The following is a 24,693-nucleotide window of genomic DNA, read 5'->3' as shown; positions in this document are numbered from 1 at the left end:
TTTTTTAACTGAAAAAATAAGTCGTAATTTTAACTATTTATTCCTTTGAGTTACGTGTTACAAAGCAACCACCTTTCGAAATTCCAAAAATTGTATGTATGCAAGTAATGTATTTATCCATTTATATGAATACTGAACCTCCGCCCCAACCAAAACTATAGCAAGCAACCAAGACTATGACAGATAGACATACTGACGCCTAAACAATATTTTAATGAATTTACATATTGATAAAACTAATTAATAATTTGGTATTATTGATCAAATTGAACTAACGTAATTTTGAATTATTTAAGGTTAAACTTAAAGTCGTAAAATAAAAAAAAACGCCTCCATTATTTTTATTTCCCCGTAAAACTTTTCAGAAAGGTTTTTTTTTTGAATAACAATTCAAACAATCGTACTTTTTACAAAGTTGATTTTTAAGTGAAGATATTCTAAAAGCTAATCCCTACCTTTCAAACTTAGAATAACGTTGTCTATTTTTTTGCTATAGTTAAAAGGTTTTGTGTATTTCTTGTAAATCTAATATGGGTCTCAAGAATGTTCTCCTTTTCCCATGAGAGAAACTTGCAAGGATTGCTATGGCTGTTCTGTTACTACTTCCTTAGTCCATTTTTTAAAAACTGACGTGCTTTGCATTCCTATCTATTGTCCCTCATGTCAAACATTAAAATCCGTCACGTTCAGAACTTACGTACCCGCCCCGCCATTCTACAGGCATAGGCTATACTAACACAGGTCTCTTATCGCTTCTCAGAAATTCCTGCAATCAACTTTTCCAGATGTTTTTATCGTTTTACTGAAAATATTTCAATTGTGAAGAAAAATTAGATCTTGTCTAAGCAGCCCTAAGTGTCGTGCTAGCTGGAGTTTCACAATAAAACACTGCTGTTTAATCCGGCTCGACTTAGCATTGAAATGATATGTTATGTGTTCGTCATTTTAAATAATTAACGTGATATCTGGAATGTCATGAAATCCGGGTGTTGCAAAACGAGGTCTGACTGTATGACTCCTTAAAAAAGTACTATTAAGTAAATTTCATTCAAAAAAAAAAGAAAGATGATAACATTGAAACTTTTAATCTTTATGATTTTTATCTATTTTCTATTGTATTTATTTGTTCACATAATTTTATTATTTATTTATTTATTTATACATTCTTATTATTTATTTATAAATTTTTGAGCAATCATGATTGATTTCACTTATAAATTAATTTTTGCCGTAGCGTGACCTTGCTCTTTTTATGCACGGGATGATTCATAGATAGCGAGTCACACGGTCGATTGCTTTATATGACGAGTGGACCTTATGTGAACTGTTGTGACGTTTGAGATATTTGATCTCTTTCATGTTCCTTGATCACACGCCGCACCTAATGAAACTCATTAAAGCTAAATTATTAAGGATAAAAAAATGTGCATGTCTGGCTCAAAACATAAATATATTACTTTTGGCATTGACACTTGTAAAGTTATGCCATATTTATTAGCTTTTGAATAATGTAGGTGAAAATATGGTTTTTAAAAATACCAATTTCAAGAAGGATTCGGATTTAAACAATGTCAAATTAGTCTCTTATGAAAAAAAAATTAAGGAATTTAAAATTAAATAAGAACACATATCGCTTGAAACAATGTCCCGGAACCTAAGTACAAACGTACCGGAACGCCGCGGTCGGGACCGAACTACTAGCCGCGCCGCGGGGTCCCCCAGCAAAGAACTACGAAGGAAGGTAACCACTTTAGCCCTGAAAGCGCGCTGTTTTTTGCTCCGCTTCGAAATCAATTTATTAGTGCAATTTTAAGTTTCATCATTCAAAATCCCATGCGAAAGGACTGAAATATGACTCCGGTTTACAAAAAGGTAAGACACTTGAAAATTCACCTGTTATTATTTGTGTAATTAACTTTTATTTAATTAGTGCATAGCAGATTAGGGTTAGCTTAAAAATGTAATACCTTATTGGAAGTTTTTAATTTTTGTAATTTTTATTTTTTCACCGATTGAATTAAAACTTTGAGCGAATATTCATGTTATCGATAACCAGTCATGAAAAAAATTGTTATGATATCTCAATATTAACCAGTTTAATTAACTTAATTACTTCGCACCACGTGGTCGATTTCATTATTTTTTTATTCTTACAAACAGTTCTATTTGTTATTGTGTCTTGAAACTTTTTGTACTACTTTCATAATCATAGCAATGTATCTTCGTGCAAAATTAGGCTGGAAAATTTCAATTTTAATATCCTCCAAATTAATAAAATCTTAATTTGTATTTCGGAGGAAGAGTTGAAGTTTTAATTAGATGTTTTATAAAACGAACTAGGCACATCTATCTGTAGTCAATTTAGGAATTTCTATTAAAGAATTGTCTAAGCTTTAATTTTGAAGTGGTTTTGGATTTCTATCGCATTAATTCTATTTGTTATTAATTGTTCACTAATATTTTGGTGGGTAACGTTTTTTCAGTCTTTTTTTAAAACTCAAGAAAAACTGCAGTTTTCATTTTATGAAATTCTGGTGGTATTAGGAACCAGAGAACAGCAGAAAATGAACTGCAATTGAACTGCAGTTAATCTGCAGATATATATTTTTAAATTCTGGTGTTATTTGGAACTGAAAAACTGCAGTTCAGAAAATTTCAGTTAGACTGCAAAAAAACTGCTGTTTTTTTATTTTAAAATTCTGGTGGTATTTGGAACCGAAAAACTGCAGTTCAAAAAGTTCAGTCTTTTTGAACCTCCGTATTGCAGTTGAACTGTAGATTAATGCTTTGTTGAACTGCAGTTGCTCGGTTCCAAATACCACCAGTTTTTTTGCAGTTTAGCTGCAGTCGATTTTTGGCTGGGATGTTTGTATTTATTACTCACTAGCACGTTAAAATAGCACACTTTAGCAAAAATACTGATGAAAAATAAAAGAAAGATAAAATATGTCAGTACAACTCAACTTACTCAGTTTCAATCCATATTTCTTTTCGACGAATTTTCTGAAACGCCAATTTTGGTTTTCTTTTATTTCTTTTGGCTGATAAACAATTTCCGGATGAAGGTTGAGTGCTTTTTTGTTGATTTCATTTTCCATCGTAACTCAGTTGATAAAAATCTATAAGTAGTAATTTCAGAAACTTATAAGGATGTCAACACGCAGAAGTTAATTCAACTTGATTTTCGTTTATCTATTTACAAATAATGAAAATTTGATTCTTTTTTTCATTGCGTAGATTACACTACTGTTTTATTCAGGGGCTTTAAAATGTATTAGCATGCAGTGTTGGTGTATTTTAATTTAATAGCAGTTTACGTAACAGTGACTGCTACGAAGAACGGCATTAAGGAAATTAATAGGTTCAAAATGGTTCCTTACATTCTTAACATTTGTAACCTATTAGGGAAATTTTCAAATTTGTGGGTTAAGATGATTGATGTTAAAGATAATTTGAAGTGACAAGCAGAAACAAAACTGACTATTAGAGCAGAATAAGTGATTAATACAAAGAGAGCATTTATACCAAAAGAGCCAAGCATGTCTATTCGTAAACTGGCAGATCAATTCGGTATCCGTTAAAGCATTTTATTCAAATTTTGAGTGATAACTTTTTTCAGTGCTGGATCCAAACGTTGCAGTTCATAGCATTCAATGTAAAAGTTCTGAGACATGACTTCGTTTCATACGCTATCGAGCAGCATCAACAGAGGAAGATGCTGTACCCAACGACAGTTGTAGATATCTACGGTCGTTGGTCCGGGGATTGTTGGAAGATATCGGGCAGGGGTTCAACAGGTGCTTCTGCAGCCTCTTAAGTACCTTACGAAGTTCAACGCCGACAAATGAAAACGTAAAATACATACAGTACAACGACCGCAATTGTTATTTTGTTTAACTTTAATCTGTATTTATTAGTTTGTTGTTCAAATTTGTAACCAAATCAACCAATTATTAAGTAAAAAAATATTGCCATAAATATTAGGAAGTATCTCGAATTCCGAAGTTCACAACCTTTTTTTTCTAAAATCGCCAAAATTCTTTGTTCTGTGCAGATTCTGTAGTCTAAGCTTTTTCTAACGGGAAAAGTTTTTTAAAAGTTTCAACTTTCATATAAATTTAAGGCGTTATGACACTGAGGACAATAATAGCTATTAATATTTCTAATTCATAATATAAGCTGTCTTAAGAGTAATATTTAAAAAAAAATTACAAGAGTTCATTGATGTCATGCATTAAGAATAATTAGGAAATGTTGTTAAAAACCGTATTCAGGTTGAGTAAGATTCTAAAACGGTTCCAATTCCAAGCGATGCTCTCTTCTATTAATAAACTTTCATTCTCTTCTCTTAAAGATCCTATTCACACTGTGGAATTTATAAAATTAATTGTAGTTGTAAACTTGCCTATATTGGACAGACTTGGCGTGCTTTAAAATTCCGCTTCATCAAATTTACCTGAAAAAACAACAATTAGATAAGTCTAGTATTGCTCAACATTGTTGGGATTCGAATCACTCTTTTGAATTTAACTCTTATCAGATAATCCAAAAATGCCCCAATTCACCAGAGCTTGACTTTTGGGAATCTTTCCATATTTTGAGGAACAGTTCTAACTTAGTTAATGATCTTAAAGCAGTTCCATATTTTCCACTATCTGGCTCTCATATCTTTAACATTGTCCTTTCCCCATCCATTTTTTCCATTTATTTTTTATCTATCTTGCTATGTTTGTTTTTAACTTTTTTGTCTTGGTTGACATTTCGCCCCTTTTCTTCTATTTATCTTTATTTTTTCCTTTTCCAAGAAATTTTTGTTTTTGGTTTATTTCATTTCTTGGTGTTTTTCCCCTTTCATTCTGCTTTTCCTTTCTTGCGGTTCACAGTTATTGACATTTTCTTTTTGTTTAAGCTTTGGCTTAGTCTTTGTCCAGTTGAATTCTTTCCAGGAGAGCTCCTGGCCTCTGTTTGCATTCCTATTGGTTCCTTACTGGTTTATAATTTTCTCAATTAATGTTTGGCTAATCCGCTATTTTTATCTTTTAAGCTGTATGCTTATCTGCTCTTGGCTTTTGTCGGATGTCTTGTCATCCATATGCTCATTACTTTTTGCATTGAAAAAGGCGTTCCCTGTAACGCCGAACACGTGTCCTCAGTAATCTGCGAATTTTTGCTTTTCTGACTGTTTATTTCTTACTCTACTGTTCAGCACAAAGATATTTATTTATCGTATTCAAGTTGTTTTCAAAAGTTAATTTTATGTAGATACGAGGGTTTTTTGTTTGCTGAAATTTTTAACGGCTGTTTGGGTTAGTTTAGTAATAAACAGTTTTGAATAAAATAAAATTTCTCATACATTTTTGGTGTGTCCTTGAGTACAAAAGCCCCTCACTGTTCGTAGGGATAACGGGGGGGGGGGTATACTCACGGACAAAACAAAGGGATAAAAAAAATCATTTTTTTAAATACTAATCTTTGAAATTTTCACTGAAAATAATGAAAAATTAAATAACAAGTTGTAGGTTCCAACCGAAAAATGTCTCGATGCGTTATGCTTTACCATTGATCAACAAAAATTGAAAAGTAATTCTTTTTTCCGTTGGTAGAGCAGCTTCCGCTACAGACGAATTGATTAGAAGAAGGTTTGGTTCTCTGTTTTAAGCTCATTTCTGATTACCTGATCAAGTGAATTGAGTTATGAGTATTCGGGATCTGTATACCCTGAAGTTGATGATCAAAGACCCTTGGATCCACAAAAAAGGGGGGTTGGCCAGCTCTTTGTGAATCACAGATAATTAGAATTTTCTTCTCTTGTGTAATAGGGTACACAAGAAAGTCCCTTTAAAAAGCAGATACTTACTCGTCCTACATTCTTATTTGGTTCTATCTGTGTAAAAAATAAATATTCCGAAGTTGTAACTCATAATTTTAACTTTTTGAGGCTAGCTCAATACTTCAAAACGTGATTTTTTAGTAAAAAAATTATGCACTAAATGCAAAAGGAAACAAAACTCATGCTAAATACTAGTAAACTTTTACTCCATTTAAAACTGTAGAAAGTTGTGGGTTAAATATTATTCTTTAACAGTGATATTTAAATAACTAAGGACTACTACCATTCAAACTCGTTTTGCTATCGGTAAAAACTCCACAATATTTTTCAACAATATGCAACAAGAATTGCAATCAATATTCACCTGCTTGTTATTTCACCCTCTAACTCTTTCACAATATTATATTAATCCCTTTCAATAAAATTATCAAGAGCTGGAATTCCTCCAATAATTTTTATTGTTTTGTAGTAAACCTCTTGAAGTTCCCATATTCTTTATGAAGGAACGTATCGGGAAAGGGCATTCCTTTAAATAATGAAACTGATTAGATGGTTAGAAAATTCTCAACTTTTACATCAATTTTTTGCAAAATATCAGGATACTTTGCTGCATTATTTTTTCATTCACTTTTTTCACAACTTTGGTCAATTGTCTTTTATTACAATGTTGTACTTGATTGTTAATAAGCTATCTAAAAAACACTTTTAAAGACCAAATTCTTAATGTATATTGTCACATAAATATTTTTGAATTTGGTATTTGCAATTATTATTGTAATAAGGTGGAGAAAAAAATTCAGGGGAAAATAATTTAATTTTTTTATAATCTACGAAAGTTACAAAAGCCGGGATAAGGACGGTACGTTTCCGCCATAAGTTTACGGTTCATCGTAAACATTTTTCGCGTTACTGGTCTCAAAACAATGCGCTTGGTGACTTGTCAAACGTTGCCAAAATAAAGAGAAATATGCGTAATGAATTGTAAAAAAATCGTAATGGGGATTCTTATCTTGTTTAAATTCATTCAAAAATTATGATTTTTAAATCAGAAAGGAAAGTTGAGAGGAAGAAGGCTTCCAAAACGTACATCATACTAGAGACCTGAAGCATACAGTGTCGTCAAATTACTTGTACAAAATACTTGAAGAGTTCTTAAGTGAAAAAAATTCCCTTAAACTTCGTCAAAAATGTATTTTACTCTTCTCCCGGAATGACTGTTGAGTTGAGCCCTTCCACACTTGCAAATGTAGCAACACAAATTATGGACTGCCAAAATATACATTTTAACCATTCCCAAAAAAAATGTTACAAATGTAAATCAAAAGAAACTTAATTTCAATAAGTGATTACAATACCGGTATACCGAATACCGGTATTGCGGGCAATGTTGCAATTTCGTAATACCGGTATTTACTGGGGTAAAATATCGGTATTTTCAGTATCAGCTGAAAAAAATGAATAGTTTAAATTAAAGAATTTTCAATGTAACTTATTAAATTTTATTTTAGATGTACATTTCTTTTTCCGTGATCTAGAATCAAAATCGATCTATTGATGTTAAAATGCGTCTTCAAAAGCACGAACTAGCATATTATTAAACAAAAGTAGCGGAAAGATTTCAAAATGATATTTTTATTACTAGATAGTGAGATTTTCGTGCGCTTTTGTGTACCATGTTTTTATTTTTTTTCCTTTCCCTGATCACTCAGTTTCCCTTTTGTGAAAGCGAATCTCGAACTTTATTTTGAAGGCAATTGTCCTATGGACAATTTATTCCAAGCATCAATTTCAGTAATACTTTATGATTTCTTTTTTAATTATTTGTCTCTCTTGTACGAAATTTTGACAAAAAATTTTGCTTGTTAGCATAACAAATGGTATAATTTGTTGTCACTGGTTTGTTGTCCTGTCTTGCCATTTGGCTTTATTCGTGGCAAGATAATATTTAGAAATTATATAGTGCCTTGAAAATTTGCATAGAGGCAAAGCGAAATCAATTAAAACATATTTTCAGATATGTAAATAGTTATAATTGTAAAGAGTTTTGAAAAGAAAGCGAAAACAAATAAGAGAAACTATTATAATTTTTAGTAAAATTTATCGTAAATTTCAAACCAAAGGGCTAATAAAAGCTAACACAAATCTTTCCTGCTCAAGAGAAAACGATAATAATGTGAGAAAAGTATCGTTTCTTAAAAATAAATTACAATTAGCTATAAATTAAAAAAATATATTGATAATATTACACACAATACAAAAGACACACACACACAAACACACACCACCACCACCACCACACACACAGAAAAGGCCTTGAAGGCTTATTTGAAGATGAAGGACTTCTAAATATTTAGAAGAGGTACATTGGTAACAGTACCATCGACCGCGTGAATTCGGAAACAGTATTTTCAACTGTAAGAAGGTTAAACACTAAAATGAGTTCCAGGCTTAGAAACAATTCAGTAGATTTTTATGTTTTTTACTATGATTGATTTTTTATTATGACATTTGTTCCTTCATTTTATCTTTGTTCACAATGCGTTTTCGAAAATAATAAAATTTGTATACAAAATTACTAAATGTGGCAACGAAACAATATGTTGTCAAACATTTTTTGAGAAATTTCAAATACCGGTATTAATACCAGTATTCCGGTGTCGCGTTTCAAAAATATCAAATGCCGGTATTGAATTTTTGGTCCAGTATTAAAATCCCTAATTTCAATGATTTAAATAGCAAAGAAATTGTAAGAACACTTACCGGGAAGAAGATCTCACGACATCCAAACCTTCAGACAGCAGAGCAGTCAACTGTTATAAGGAAAGTTATCATGTACATATGCATGTATTTCTTGGAAATTGCATGTAATGAGTACTTAATGCATTTTAGCAGACGTGGTTCACATCCCAAAGGAATTAATTAGAGATTAAATAAATTGACGTGACTCATCCGTTACTCTTTCCGTTACTTTCTTCAGGAAATACAAATCATGCTAGAAGGTTAACCATACAAGAGTGCAAGGGTTCTCAAACGGTGGGTCGCGACCCCCAGGGGGGTCATGGGATGTGTTCAGGGGGATTGTGATATGAGGAAGAAAAGTTTAAAGAAAATTAATTTATTACTGTGTTTTTCGTACAGCGTGCAATGATAGAACTTGAAGGAGCGCAAGGTCTATAACTGTCATGAACTAAGGAATAATGGGAAAATGGCTGACTCTTGCCCTGGGAATTTTGGACCATTTGACTCCAGCTACTTCAACTCAAAATCAGTTTGACTCCTACTCCACCACTGTAAAAAAATATCCGAAACGTTACTATTTATTTCCGTGGAATATTTTGGGATTTCACTGGTTTTATCCACTTCCTGAGAAAATCAAGTATCTTTGTCAAAAGGTTTCATGAATTGCTCTTGGTTGCACAAGTGCTACTTTTAGCTACCAGAATGAAGAGCTCGCTCAGCAGTCTTAGCTTTGGCCATGTTTCCAATACTGCTTCTGGAGCTTTCTTAGCAAAGCAGGAAGGTGCCACGCTAATATATATAAATGTACTGAAATTTCCTCTGAATGTTCCCACACAAATGGCTTTAATCGGGGAAATTAATGAATTCCTTATAAAGATACCGGGATATTTTCAGGAAGGATACTGAGTTTTAGCAGAAAACATTCCTGCTTTTTGCAAGATATCTTACTTGCAGAATATTTCAGGAAGCTCATTATTTTTCAGGAACGTTTCTGAATTGTTTTTACAGTGTTGGAGTAGGATTTAAACTGATTTAGGATGGAAGTAGCTGGAGTCGAAGGCTTCAGTCATTTTAACTCCGACCCTGTAGCCCTGATAAATACAATAGTGCTTGAAAAATCCCGTAAGAATATGAACACAATAGTCACAACACTTACATATTCCTCTTAGAAAAGCGTCAAAAACCTTTTAAAAATCCAGTTTATGTATGAAAACTGTCCTTGGAAAAAAGCCGTCACAGTAAGATTAACATCTTCTAAAATTCTCCGCTAGACTAAAACAAATTGTTCATCGTAATTGCGAAACGGTGACGATTTATAATGGTTACATTTTGCACATTGATATTCTGGAATACCAAAATTTTAAAATGACATTATTGGTAAGATACATTTGGACAGAAGACATTTTGGACCGGCACCATTTTGGACGGCGACATTTTGTCCCCTGAACCCAATACAGGATGCTTCTTTGCCTGTAAAGTTGTTTATTTTACGCAGCTGGAATTATTCCCTTACCTTACGTGATTCTGAATATTTAAAATAAACATTTATTAAGATATTAAAAAAAACGTTTTTTAACATTTATTTTTTAACATCAGGCAATGTAGATGCACATATTTGGTAAAGGTGTAAAAGTTACATCAGTTCATAACTAGTAATATCAATTACTTATAATGTCTGTCAGTAGTCTGTAATGCAAATTGAAAATCCCAAAAAATTATCTGCACGATTTACCGCAATTGGATTTATTTTTTAATATTTTTCAACAAAAGTTTGAGATGCAAACAAATGATTGCTAAAATGATAAAGATGTTTTTCATAGTGCTATATTTCTCGTACCTCATAAGTGACATCCTGTAAAAACTTTTCCGAATTTTAAAAAAAAATCAAAATTATTGTTTAGCTTAAACTTTGAAAGGATCTCAGAGTAATATGTTTCATTTTATGCACAGATAATTTTGTATTTTTTAAAATCATGTTAGTTGAAATTGGCAAGAACAAGAGGTACCAAATATTCGGCGCTTTTGCCCTGAAACTGAAATTTCCTTTAAAAACCACGCGTATATGCTGAAATCAATTACAACTTTTTAATTTTTACGAAATAGAAAATGACAAGAGATACAAAGTTTTAAATCGGTGAGATTTTTCCGATCACCTGTAAAAAATAAAATTGTTACCAAACGTGTCAAATAATTATTGGATTTAAAAAGATTATAATTTCATTTCTATACGGCTTGGTAGTGCAAAAAGAAAAATTATATTAATAAAGACAAAAAATAAATAAATTGCTCTTTTGATCAAAAAACTTTTCACTACGAAAATTGAAAAAAAAAAAAAAAGGCTGATCTTGAAGCGATCTAAGTGAAATACTTAAATTGAATTTATTTTACATTGATTATTTGATGACATTGATTATGACCAGCTCAAACGATGGAAAAAAATAAACTTCATTATTATTCAGCGCAATTTTGACATAGACTTATTTTTAAAATGCGCTCAAAAAGTCTTTACAGTTCCGTATAGCTTTGTAGTTCAAAAACAAAATAATATTCATAATAATATTAAATAAACTGTTCTCAGAAAAAAATCTCTCTTTAGATTAGTAAATTTTTAATGCAAAAATTGTATAAGAATGCCAATTAAATTTTTATTAACCATCCCCGGTAGGTAAGTTACTACAAAAAAGAGAGGAATACATGGCTAATTTAGACTTAATTAATATCATACTCAATCTCCATCTTTCTATCTTGAGTGATATATTTAAAATTAGTTTATTTTTCATTGTTTATTTAATTTCGCTCACTCGCGCAAATGATGACGAAAAACAACTACTGTCTAATCACGGATTGTATGGAAAGGCAAACATCCGGTTTACACGCGGAAATGGAAGCATCTATTAGTTTTCAGGGATGTCAGATTTTGCAGATGTATGTTAGCCTCTAAATTAAGCAGAGTCTCATTCAAATGAGCGGAATACGCACATAAAATTTTTATTTTCCCCCTCATTCAGATGGAATCGCCTGAAATGGCTGTTTGCCAATTCCATACAATCTGTGGTCAAACAGTAGGAACGGAAATGATTCCTGTTTTCGTTTAGTTTCACTTGTATACCAAATTTTTGTGTGAATTAATTCTTGAGATATTAGCAGTCATATAAAACGAGAAACAGTATTCGGTGCGCCGTCCTTTTGAGGTGATCAAAGCGAAAAATATGTAAGCAACTCGCCCTTTAAGAAATAAATACCTATAGCCCAAATTTTTTCTGTACTTTTTCATTACTTCTTGAGATAAATCAGTCACAAATAATTAAAAAAGAAATGGGGGGAAAAGCATTCGATTGCCGCACCCCGTAGTGTTATTGGCCCAGGCGTCAGCAGCAGGGGTTACTGCTTCTTATCATTTTATTTTATTCCGTTCATCATTTTTTGGGAAATGTCAGTCCCGCATATGGATGAAAACGTTCAGTTGTTTCAAAAATAATATGAATCATGTATCTTTTCTTCTATTTTCAGACATCTTAACTTTTTCCAGAGAGCTCTATTTTTATGCATTGGTTCACGGAAATTTTGTTTCTACCATGTTTTCAATCAACGTCAAAAACCTTGTACCAAACACGTCTTCTAAAGTTTTTCTAACAAAGATTTTTTTTACAAAAGTTAATAGTGCTTGAATAAAACCTAAATACTCTGGTACTCAGCATCTGTTGCGTAGAAGAGATATAAAATATTGAATAAAATTTTAACTTCATTGGTTTTAAAAACATTTTCCCAGATAATTAAGCACCCCCGATGAGATAATTAGTCAATTTTTTTAAGAAACTCGGTGGTGGGCAATAACGGGGTGAATAACTCCATATTAAATTTATTACTTCCTGTTTCGTTGCATATCCATATTTCCTGAAGCAAATTAACAAGGCGTCATGATTCCAATTTTGTCTAGTTATGATTTCTTCGGGAAGTAGACAATGTCTGCATCAACACATTAACTACTCATTATCATGTTATTTTTAGGAATATATATAAACATTGTATAAATTTCCTTATATATACATTTCCTTAAAACTGGCAATTTCGATACATGAGAGCTTGCACGTTGCTGAGTCTAATTCCTGGTAAGTTTTTTATTTAAAAAAAAATCTTTTAAAGTTTTAAAGAAATTGAAAAAATCAAATTTCGAGTACAGGCATGAATGTTTTCGCTATGATGAATTTTAAACGGTACACTCAGTGGCACTATCACAGAACTAAGGTTAAAACTACCTTTTGAACTAACTGCATCTATTAATTTGTTATTCAATACGTTCTTTGTTGTTCAAAAGTTCATACTGGAAATTGATTTAACGTTAAAAGTTTCAATAATTTATGGAGTGAACATTTTTTCTGATATACAGGATACTCCCGTTTCAAGCTGCACGACCTTTATTTTAGCAACCATTAGTCCTAGATGCATACTTCCAATTGCAAAAATGTTCAAAATCAGATGTGGAGTTCAGATATTGAAAGTTTGAAGCAAAAATAAGAATGAGCCAAAAAATACAAAATTTAACTTTTTATACGGGACCTAGGTCCTCCAACTTATATTTAGAGAAATAATTTCCATTGAAAACTATTACTGACCGAAAACACTTAACATTTGTGCGACCAAAATTCAAGGAGAATTTCCAGTTTAAAGATTTAAGGGACCATACAGAAGATGAGATTGGAACTTACCGCCCTTTCAGACGAATGACAGGTTGTCAAAGTAAAAAAAAAATATTTATATTTTTTATTGCTAATCAAAAATAAATGCAAATGTTATGCCATGATACGTAAAAACACACTGCAAAACCTCGAACTAGACTTCGGTCAAAAAACTTTCTATTTTTTGACCCAGTTTTATTTTCCACTTCAAACTTTTAATATCTTAACTTTACATCTGATTTGGAACATTTTTTCGATTGAAAGTATGCATCTAGGACTAACGGTTGCGAAAATAGAGGTCTTGCAGGTTAAAACGGAACAACCTGTATATGTTTTACTTTTCTACGTCTGTTTAACTTTATTTTCCACTAGCAGTACCCGCAAAGCGATGCCTGTGGTAAAAATTTAATGAAAGTCCGTTGAATAAAAAAAAATTGATGCCCCCTACCCCTCTGATGTGAAATGATCATTTTTCTTTGCATAAAATGCGTACACACCTTTTCAAAAAAAAAAAAAAAAAACTATTAAAGTTTCTTTGGAATTTAAAACTTTTCGTCAAATCATTAAATTAGATTCAGAGTTGTTTAAAACTCTACTTAGCGAGTGAAGTGGTTTTTACTGCAATTTAAACTATTTCGCCAAAAAAAAAAAAAAAAACAAAGACATCAAATTAATATCTTTAAATGTAAAAATAGTTCCACAACTCTATTGTTTATCGCCAAACTGGCCCAGAAACCACGCTATCATAATCCATCCGTCTAACGAAAAAAAAAAAAAAACATCCAGTGGAACATTCAAAAATCATCGTCAGAAAAAAGGAGAAAATGTTGTACATTTTACTCGAATAAAAACAGACCAAAAGTTTCTTTTCTTTCAAAACAAATTGCCAAAACAATGAATTACATTTACGGTTGCTATAAAACAATAACCGTAGACTGAACTGCTCAGCGCTTGACGCGCCAATCGACCACGCTACCGGAACTCAGCCCTTTTGCAAGTGAAGCGGATGTTTTTTCTTTGGCAATAATAAATGTTTCGCCAAATAAACAAAAAAGTATAAAATCACTTTAACAATAGCTTTCAAATCTTTATATATTAAGAGCAGCGTTGCCCGGCTTCGCCCGGTCTACCTTCAGAATAAAAATTGTTTCAAGTGACTTATATTCAACAATCAGGCTTAAATAAAGAAAAAAAAAACACCATGCAAAATTACCCTTCCAAACAATGACGACAGATATTAAAATACTTTTAAGAAATTAAGATGCGAAAGATGAATTATAAAAGTGTAACCATGGAAACACGAAATAAAATAAGTTTTAAAAATTAAATGCAAAATAAGGAAAGAAACAATGGATTCAAAAAGCGTAACCGTGGAAACGCGAAAATAAAATGATTGACAACCTGAATCAAAATGACATCTTTCGAACTTGATATAAAAAAGCTTGTAACTGTTTTTCCTTTGAAGATAGAAGCTAAGTTTTACGACCATAGGTTGTGAGAGATCTGGAGTAAAAAATGTCGCTTTTTTCAATGGTGTTAAAAAGAAAACTGTAGAACAGTTCCTTCACTTTTTATTGATAGATTTAATGAAGAAAGTAGTGCTTAAATTTCAGCTAAGCCTAAACGAGCTGAAAACGCATATTACTCCCGCTGTATTTAAGTTAGAGCATTGAAACAAATTGTTTAAGACGCGGAAAGTTCTACCCTTTTCAACGATATATAATATTAATATGTGCAAGTAATTTTTCACTCCCATATTCGGGAATTTATGTGAAATTTGGGTCTAAATTGGAATAAAAAAAGAACTATTTATCGGATTTTTTTCAAATTATAGCCTATGTCACTCAAGGACGTAGCCAAGGGGGGGGGGGGTCCATGGGGTCCGGATCCCCCCCCCTTCCCGAAAGACCCTTCTCCTTTTTTCTCAGTTGTTGCATCTCGCATGAACAAAATTTTTCCGAAAGATAATGATTTTATAAAACGTAGCATTCTCTCCCCTTAAATATTCCCAGTAATCGGCAATTTTCTCAGCGCTTGAGTCAATTCAGAACACCAGAACCTCGTGCAACAACTGCAGGTTCCCAATTTTCGTCTGCTTTTTGCTGTGTCACCTACTCCGTCCGAAACGGGGAAATGTCCCTTTCGACTTTCAAACCAGCTGGGTCTTGTGACCTTGAAATTCAGCCCCTCTCCTTGGTCCATCAAATTGCCATTGGCAAAGTAAAAAACAAGCATTTATTGCCACTTCCGCCGTATCCCACATTCTCATTGGCGTGGTTTTCTTTATTTCTTTCTCTTTTCTTTTTGGATTTTCGTGGATTTCGTAGACGCATGTTGTACGAAAGACAGTCAGAGTGAGGTGCGTTCCTGGTGAATCAGTAATTGAATTCCGATTCTTTTCTGTTTTAACACGCAGTTTTTATCTACGTCATACTTATAGGAAACATATCTTGAACAAAATTTGTACGCAAAAGAAAATTAAGTTTACCCAAACTAGGTAAGTCGTAGTGCTCCCTTTTAAAGTTTTCTTGATAATACGAGCAATTTTACGTGTTAATGTGTTTTTCCATTTAAAAACTAATTTTAGATTCTAAGCCAGCAGCGAAAAAAGAAATTCTACACATTTCGTGTGTTTGAGGATGAGAAAAATAATTATTGATTTTTTTTTTTTTACATTTTAACTCTATATTTTTGGCATGGTTCATTTCAGATTCATTTTATTTTTTGATAAAAATTTTATTTGAACTTTTAGATTACTTTTAACATCTCTCTCCTTTCTGAGTAACAAATTACGTAGATTTTTTTACTGATGATTTCCCCCCAATATTTAAGCATGATCATGGAACATATTAAATGCCCCAAAAAAATTCGTGTTTGAAGGTAAAATAAATAAAATAAATAAATAAAACTTGAAGTTGATGTAACAAACTTTTTACGGTATCAAAATTTTATAGAAAAATTAAATTGAAAAGTACTTGAATATTTTACTGTGATCAGTTTATGAAATTACAAGTTCGGCCATATTAACGCATGTAATAAGTAATTTATTAGAAATTATTACTTTTAAATCTTACTGAATTGTGATTCTATGATCCCAAAAGAAAAACAGTTAGTTTTTAATTGACGAAAAAAAATCTTATTCGATGTTGTTCCATAAAACATATTTGTATTTGCATCATTGGAATACATTTTCTGATTGTTATTCACTGGCTTTGTACTAAGGAGTTATTTAATTAGCATCTATGCATCCATCTTTAGTAAATTGAAGGTAGCATTAAATTAACAAAAAACAGGCATGTGCATTTAACTATAAATTACTAGGTGAAAATTACCGCTATTTACTGCGTTACAAGCAAAGAAACAAAAAAAGGTGAATACGAGGTAAATGTTTTTGAGCTTTTCTGTTATATTTTGCCTTTTGTTTTAAACACTTATTTTCTTCAAGCTAAAGATATTTACTATTTCTTGCAATAGAGTGTTTTGCTAACATCGTATTGAAGAAAAAAAATCATTACCTGCGTCGTAAAATATGATATGTATTGTTGTTAAAATTAACAACATGTTGTTAAAATAAAATTACACAGATGCTTAATTTAATTCATTAGGTATACATTCCATTAATCGGCATGTAAAAGATCCCTTAGGTCGTTCGACTGTGAATACTCTTGACAAAATTAAATTCATTTTGCAGTTTCGCATCGAAGAGAGCTCAGGTGTCTCCATCTGGTGGAAACTGGGCATCAAATTTTCCTGTGACATTCACATCCGCGCCTTAATGGTGGCATATGAATGACTGGATGCCATATCGTTGGTTCGCACTTGTTCCGCAAAAGGCTAAAGCCTCTAACACAGCCCCGTTAGAAAGAAAAAAATAATGATAAAAAACGGCAATACGCCTTTTCCGATATTTAAAATTTTTTCGAACAGCTTTCACCCTTTGAGGAATAGCGACTTCACTTGAGAACACCATTTATTTCTTGCTTCTCTTTTTTTTTTCAGCTAACTGAAATCACTGTGTCAGTTGGCTGAAGAAAGAAAAAATATATATATAAAAAATGGTTGCAACAAAGGAAGCCTCCGTCCCCCAAAGAGTTAATAGTTTGTTCAAGCTTTTAATTGATGATTAGGAATGATAATTAGAAAACGGATAAGATTGGAAATATCATTCTATTTCGTGGTATCAAAAGAATATTATAAATGTAAATAAATAAAAACTAATTCAAGCTTTTTAAATGAAACCTTGTTAATATTTTCGTTGAGAGAGTTGTGGGATTTTGCCTGAAATGTTGTTCAAATCGGACAGGGTTACGTTATGTAACATTCATATAGTTATACATTCGACTCCATAGATATAGATTTATTTATCCTCATATAAATAGTGCCGATGATCGAGTAACCCGCGTGTTTCAACAATGAATTCGCACCACGGCATGATATGTAATTCGATAATATGTTTTGGTAATGTTTAACATGCAAGGAAAGGCTTTATTGTGACAAGGCTGAACTCGATCCGGTAACTTGAACAGTTTTACTGGTAAGACTGTGTCATATCAGAGGAATGAAGAAACGAAAACAATGAACGCTATCTACTGGAGTTTAGGGTTAATCCACTGGTGTTAGAGTTAAAATTTCAACTATCAAAATATCAACAAACAGGCAATTGCTTCGTTCAAATGAAGAAGAGTAGAAGCAATTTTCACCCGTCATGCCTTGACGGGTGACTTTCTAGTTTTCAAATAAAATGGCATAAGTACATATGTACATATTTTGTTGAAATATATTACAAAGCTTTAATATTCTATTAAATTATCGCATGCATTTTCCAAGTAATTTCTAGAACAGTTTTCGTTTTTCTTTTCTTGTGCCCTTTTTATTAATAGAAAATATATCACTTATTTTCAGGAGGACAGAGGTTCACCCATATTTGGAAACTTTGTATGTGATTACCACTTAACATAAACTTTTTGTTAACTAATTTTAACTAATGACTCTATTAAATTCAATTATTTAATTAATTTTAGTTAATTATCATATTTTAATGATCAGTTTTAATTGGATTTATCTTAGTCTTGTGTAATTATCAGCTACTAATTCTGCTTTAGCATGCCTCCTCTTTTGAATTTCGTGCAACCTTGGACCCCCCCCCTTAACAAAGTTCTAGCTACGTGCCTGTGTCACTCAGTAAGAAAGCATATTTCATATTGTGAAGGAATTTTTCAAATAGGTGCAGAGGTTCCGGAGATTACCTCGAACATATAAACACACAGAAATCCGTCCTCTCTCTTTATAATATTAGTATAGATAGTAAAGAGAGCACTGTAATAGCAAAAATTGTTCACTCAAATTTCCACCTAAATTTCCATTTAACTCGCTATCGAATGAATGTTGTTTTTTCTGGCAAATCGTTCGTGCATGCGTACCTAAGAACATATGGATAGCCAAAACACCCATTTTGTTCTTAACCGAATCGATCGAATTTTTTTCATGACATCTGTATGTGAGTACGCATGTACGTATATATGTACGTTCGCTTCTACGTATGTATCTTACATAACTCAACGCTGTTAAAAGTTTTGTATGTGGACTCTGAACAGGATTTCAGTTGTGAAACTCCCCTTTTGATTGCCTTCAAATGTTGAAAAAGAAGTTCTTTCCCACTTTTTTTTTTTTTTTTTGGGGGGGGGGGCAAATCGTTATTGATTATATGCAGACTTTATTGATAATATAATTTGACTATACTACTTGGTGATATTATCCAGAAAAACGTAAGCAACCTTACTTTAGCGTTTTCTTTACAGCTTTTACTCTTAATTTTATGACAACAATTTTTGGCAACTCAATGTGGGTAAATTACTCGTTTTTGGCATCTTTTAGCCCTTGGCAACAACGGTTGGGTAGTACCAACAGGTGGGCAACCAAACTGTAACCTAGTATAACGATATCCTCTTTCAAAAAAAAAAAAAAAAGAAAGAAAGTAAAAGAAAAAAAATGCATCGAACAGACGAGCATATTCGTTGATAATGCGAAGTTTGCTAATCCAGAGTTTTCTTGTGTTTACTCTTTCGTCATTTACGAAAATCAGCTCACTTTTTAGAGGGAAATAATGCAAACTAACATTATTTTGAGACGCTCGAGAATACCATTACGGGACGAAATAATTTCTGTTGCTGAAAGCAATCTAAGATACATCGAATGCGTTAGTAACTACTCATTTCAAGCTGCCTATGTTTACCATCAGACACACACGTGGAGCGCAATGCTTTAACTTTTTCTTTAATTTTGTAAATCACCGCAAGTTAGCGTATTCGAGAGCTGGAATTGCGAATTATTCTTTATGAATGTGTAAAAAAAATTCAATCCTTTTTGCATAAATAACTTTGAACACGAAACAAACGATATTTTATTAAATGAGATACCTCCCTCTCCCTCATTTTTTTCTTTTTGAAAATTGTAAGTTTTTGAGAAAATAATCTTTTTGAGCTTATAAATATAATTTTACAAACTCAAATGCGCATTACTATTTATAGCAAAATGGCAAAAACAGGCGATAATTTGAAATCTTCACGCTTGTCATTCATTTTTTTCCCTTCATGAAAATAACGTCTGCTCCGAATTAGGAATTCAGTTTTACATTTAATTTCATTTCTGTGACCAGAAACCGCAGATAGTTTAATTTTATGCATATTTCTTACAGAATCGATTCTGTAACTGATAAATGTCTGTAGCGAATTCCAAATATAAAAATGTACATTTATAATTTATTTTTTTAATTATTTTATTGTCGTACACATTAGTGTTTTATGTAATAGATAGTTTGGAGTGTTTTTAATTGCCTTGACCAAAAGGAAATACAGAGTTAGCATAAAAGAACATCCCGGTTTTAAAAATTTATATTTCATAAACTATTACACAGCACTATAAATCTTCTTTATCTTTACTAATAATAAAGCTGAAAGTCTCTTTGTCCGGAGGATGTCTGTAGGATGTATGGATCTCTGTGACGCACATAGCGCCTAGACCGCAACGCTGGAATGGCCGTGCATGTGATGACGATTAACCCTTTATGCGCTAGCCCCAAACCTAACCACATGCGATTTTTTCTGAGGTTTCGTCAGTGTTTATACAACCCCCTTGCTTACAAAATCGGAAGACTTAAAAGATCGCACATGTACTGAAGGATCTGATAACCGAAGATCGCAGCATTACGAAAAATGGACAGTGAAACACTAAAAAATGTACGTTATAAATGTGTGTCGCGTTACGAAAGGCGCACGCATTGAACATTTGTAAGTGGAAAAAAATTCACAATTTTTCTTTATTTTTATGTATTACTAGTGGTACCCGCACGGCTTTACCCGTAATAGAAAAATTAAATAGGTCTTTTGGTTCGCCTGTATATTTACAAATAATGTATGGTGAATTTTCTCGCCAATTGGCTTGTACCCCCTGTTACGGTTCCACGTTATGATAATTTTGTAATTTACTCGTCCATCTTATGATATTTTTGTTCTTAAAATTTTAATAGAAAGAGAACCCAATCGAATTTTCGAAAAATCGCATCGAGGTGCACACCCCCATGCTACAAACTAACTTTGTGCCGAATTTCAAGAAAATCGGCCGAACGGTCTAGGCGCTATGCGCGTCACAGAGATCAGGACAGACAGTGATCCTGACAGACAGAGAGAGATCCAGACAGACAGAGCTCCTGACAAACAAAGAGATATCCATTCAGAGAGACTTTCTAGCTTTATTATTAGTAACTAAAGAAGATTGTTTCGAGTGTGCTTGAACTTTTTTTCTGTGCGTAGAAAAATGTATTCAAAGTAATTAAACACGTAAGCAATAAAATTCACGATGTTATTATACTTTTTTTTTTTTTTTTTTTTTTTGCGTTTATACATCGAATTTTTCATTAACTATTTTTGCACACAGGTAAACATTTTATTTTTTAAATAATGTATGATTGATTCAGAAACTAATGTAGGAGGGGGAGGTGGTGAAAAAAGTGAAAAAAGGAGGTCATAACCCCCCCCCCCCCCTTTAGGACAGGCAGGGCAAACTTTTTCGTTAAGTTAAAACTCCGAATTAAGTGCATAAACTAATTGATAATCAAAATTAATAAAACTGACAGGTAAGAGTATTTCTGCACAAGAGAAAGCAAATTACATTTTTATACAAGTTGAGTAAAAAATATAATTAAAAAATTGTTAGGAAGCAATCAAGCTGACTTTGTAACCAATAGGTGTTCTTTTAGAAAAAAAAAAAATATTTGCAGGTAGTGTTTAAATGTAAAGTATGCTTAAAAAATTAAACAGTTAATAAGTTTTTGTTTGAATTTGGTTTGGATTTGTTACGCATTTAAATTGTTTATTGTTACTATATACAAATTAAAAGAAAAAGAGTGAATTTCGAGATCTTTAATTAAAATGATGTTTTTTGCAATCACTAACTGCAACAGGACTTATCACGTTTGGTTTCTTGCAATAAATAATTTCAATTAAAGAATTTTCAATTTATAATCTTATTAAATATCAATTTATAACTTATTTAATATCTACTTATATTTTAAATGTACATTTCTTTTTCCATGATACAGAGCCAAAATTAAATCTGTTGATGTGAAAATTTGTTTTTTGAAAAGCACAAACAAATAGAATATTATTTTTAAAAAAGTAGCGGCAACAGTGCAAAATGATATTGTCATTACTAGATGGTGAGATAAATCGCCTTTTCTTGTGCTTTTGTGCACCATATTTTTATTAGCTATTTCCATTCCCCTGATTGCCTACTTTCCCTTTTTAAAAGTAAATTTAAAGTGCAATTTTTGGTGCATTTTTCCTATGAACAATTTTATTCCAACCATCAATTGCAGTAATACTTTATGATTTTTTTTTTTTTTTTTTTTTGATTTGAAAAAAACTTTTTCTTGTTAGCATAACAAACTGTAATTTGTCGTCATCAGTATCGGATTGTTGTCCTGTCTAGCTATTTGGCTTTATACTTGGCAAGAAACTATTTAGAAATTATATAGTGCCTTGAAAATTTCTTAGCGGTAAAGCATAATGAATTGAAACATATTTTCAGATATTTACATAATTATAATTGTAAAAAATTTTGAAAAGGAAGCAAAAACGAATAAGAGAAACTAACAAGATCAAATTTAGTCAGGTTTATCGTAAATTTGAAACTAAAGGGCAAATAAAGAGCAAACACAAATCTCTCCTGCTCAAGAGAAAATGATGTTAATATTGGAAAAGTATCGTCTCTCGAAGAGAAATTACGAAAAGCTATAAATTCAGAACAAATAAATAAGTAAATAAGATAATAAAATTACACATAATACAAAAGAAACACACACACACACACAAAGGGATTCAACCAAAAATAACACGCAAGAGACCGAATTATTTGAAGATGAAGGACAAGAAATTTAGAGGAGATGTAGCGCGCGTTGTTAACAGTACCACCGACCTACGTGAATTCAGAAGGAGTATTTTCAACTGTAGGAAAGTTGAGCACTAAAATAAGTTCCAGGCTTAGATAAAATTCAATAGATGCATAATGTTTTTTACTATTATTGATTTCTGTTATGTTAGTTTTCTTCATTTTATATTCGTTCACAATACGTTTTTATAAATAATGCAATTTTTTGTACAAAATTATGAAATGCGACAACGTAACAATATGTTTTCAAGCACTTTTTGAGAAATTACCGGAATTAATACCAGTATTCCGGGTGTCAAGTTTTCAAAATACCGAATACCGGTATCGAATTTTTGATCCGGTATTGCAATCCCTAGTCCCCCCCCCCCCCCCCCGCCTATGCCGTATAACCTTGAATCATTACTGTTTTATGTATTTGAAACGTAAGAATAATGGTGCGAGCCAATGGAAAATGTTTTCGCGATCCCACTAGGGAGCCAGCGGCGGATACAGAACGCTATTTTAGGGGGGAAGGTTATGGTGAAGAATGACTCCCCCTCTCCACCCTTCCTGTGATCCAACCTACGGTTTTAGGTACGAAACATTTCTGATTCCGCTTGGGCTTCAATAAAACGAATTAAACCAGAGAAAAATATCTTAGCTAATAAAGTACAAACGTAAGTAATTAATTTTATCTGCAATGAAAATAAATAGCATTTTAAATATTTACTTTAAAAACAAATAATGAATTGAATTAGATTACTGAAGTCGTTTACATTTTATTCATTAAGTGTGGAACACAATGTGGACGGATAATAGTGTAGACTAGACGGTTTAGGGGGGGGGGGTCATCCTTGAATGCACCTCTGACTGGGGTTGCGACCCACAGGTTGGGGAAAACATATAATTTGAAGCGACGTTGTTGGCAATTAAATATGCCGATTTTTGTGTTTCATAAAACAGAAAAAAATTTAAACTTTAGAAAAGCTTTCTCAAATATCATAAAATTTTTGTCGTAGTTTTTACTTTTTCAAACATATTTTAACTATTTTTTTTTCAAATGTTTTGATTAAACATACTGAAATATATTTTACATTTAAAAAAAATGTACGTCACGGGACGCGCGTTAGAAATGATAACTTTCATAGGATTAAATTATTATCATTATTTAATCCTATGAAAGTAACAATTGGCTTATGTTAGCTATAATAAGCAATGAAATTTTTGCATTGAATGTTATTTAAAAATCTTGCAAAGACTGCATCAAGTACAGTTCCGTGACTTGTAGTGACTTCTTCTGGCTTATGAATCATTTGTAATTGTAATTTGGATTGTAGAAACGATACTAAATTTTTAGCTCGATCAGAAGCAAAATTAACATTGAAATCTCTGGTTAAAGTTAAAGGAATTGTATAATAACCTTTAATAACTAAAGCAGAATTTTCTTCTTGTGTATAATTTGAAAACAGCTTATGAATAAATTGAATAATGCTTGAAATACTTTTGTTTGGAGATATATGTATGTTGGCAATAATAATTTGTTGCTTTGCTTCATTGAGACGACTTCAAAATTGCTCTAAATGAGAAATAATTTTATTTGATAGAGATGTAAAATTTCCGGAAATTTTAAAGTGGTGGAAAAAACCGGTTTTTTCGGGAAAAATTGGAAAAAATGGAAGAATTGATTTTTTTAAGAATAAAAATAGGGTTTCTTCATAGCTTTGTGTTTCTTGGAACATATAAAGGGTTAAGCATCAAAAAATATATACAATCCACAAATCTTCTTTTTCTGCTTGAAAGAAATACATATACAGGTAAGTTTAATTCGAAAAAAAAAACCTTTTTGTGTTAAAACTGAGAGCTTTCTTGGTCAAACACCAGAAATAAGTCAAGTAAGCTAAGCACAGTAGTAAAAGTAGTCATCCCTGCACTTTTTTAAAAAATTGAGTTATTATAACCAAGTTTTTCCCTATTTCGTATTTTACTTAATAAACTAAATGTTTTAAGGTCATTTGATCAGGAACT

General features: G+C 31.9%; 2 protein-coding genes across 2 annotated transcripts in view; one reads left to right on the top strand and one right to left on the bottom strand.

The window, feature by feature from the left end:
* The window catches only part of LOC129226735 (acetoacetyl-CoA synthetase-like), a 161,268-nt gene extending 152,587 nt beyond the window's left edge, over positions 1–8,681 (bottom strand). The window contains exons 1-2 of the mRNA XM_054861364.1: positions 8,591–8,681; positions 2,969–3,119 (exon numbers count right to left, since the gene is read on the bottom strand). Of these exons, the coding sequence (XP_054717339.1) occupies positions 2,969–3,098 (130 nt within the window). The 5' untranslated portion in view covers positions 3,099–3,119; positions 8,591–8,681. The remainder of the gene's footprint in view (positions 1–2,968; positions 3,120–8,590) is intronic.
* Positions 8,682–12,636: 3,955 nt separating this feature from the next.
* The window catches only part of LOC129226004 (fatty acid synthase-like), an 81,412-nt gene continuing 69,355 nt past the window's right edge, over positions 12,637–24,693 (top strand). The window contains exon 1 of the mRNA XM_054860579.1: positions 12,637–12,678. The gene's annotated coding sequence lies outside the window, so the exon portion shown is untranslated. The remainder of the gene's footprint in view (positions 12,679–24,693) is intronic.

The sequence above is a fragment of the Uloborus diversus genome, chromosome 7 (genome assembly GCF_026930045.1).
Source record: "Uloborus diversus isolate 005 chromosome 7, Udiv.v.3.1, whole genome shotgun sequence".
NCBI classification, from domain to species: Eukaryota; Metazoa; Arthropoda; class Arachnida; order Araneae; family Uloboridae; genus Uloborus; species Uloborus diversus.
Note: the sequence above shows the minus strand (reverse complement) of the source record. Positions and strands in the feature narration are given on the sequence as shown.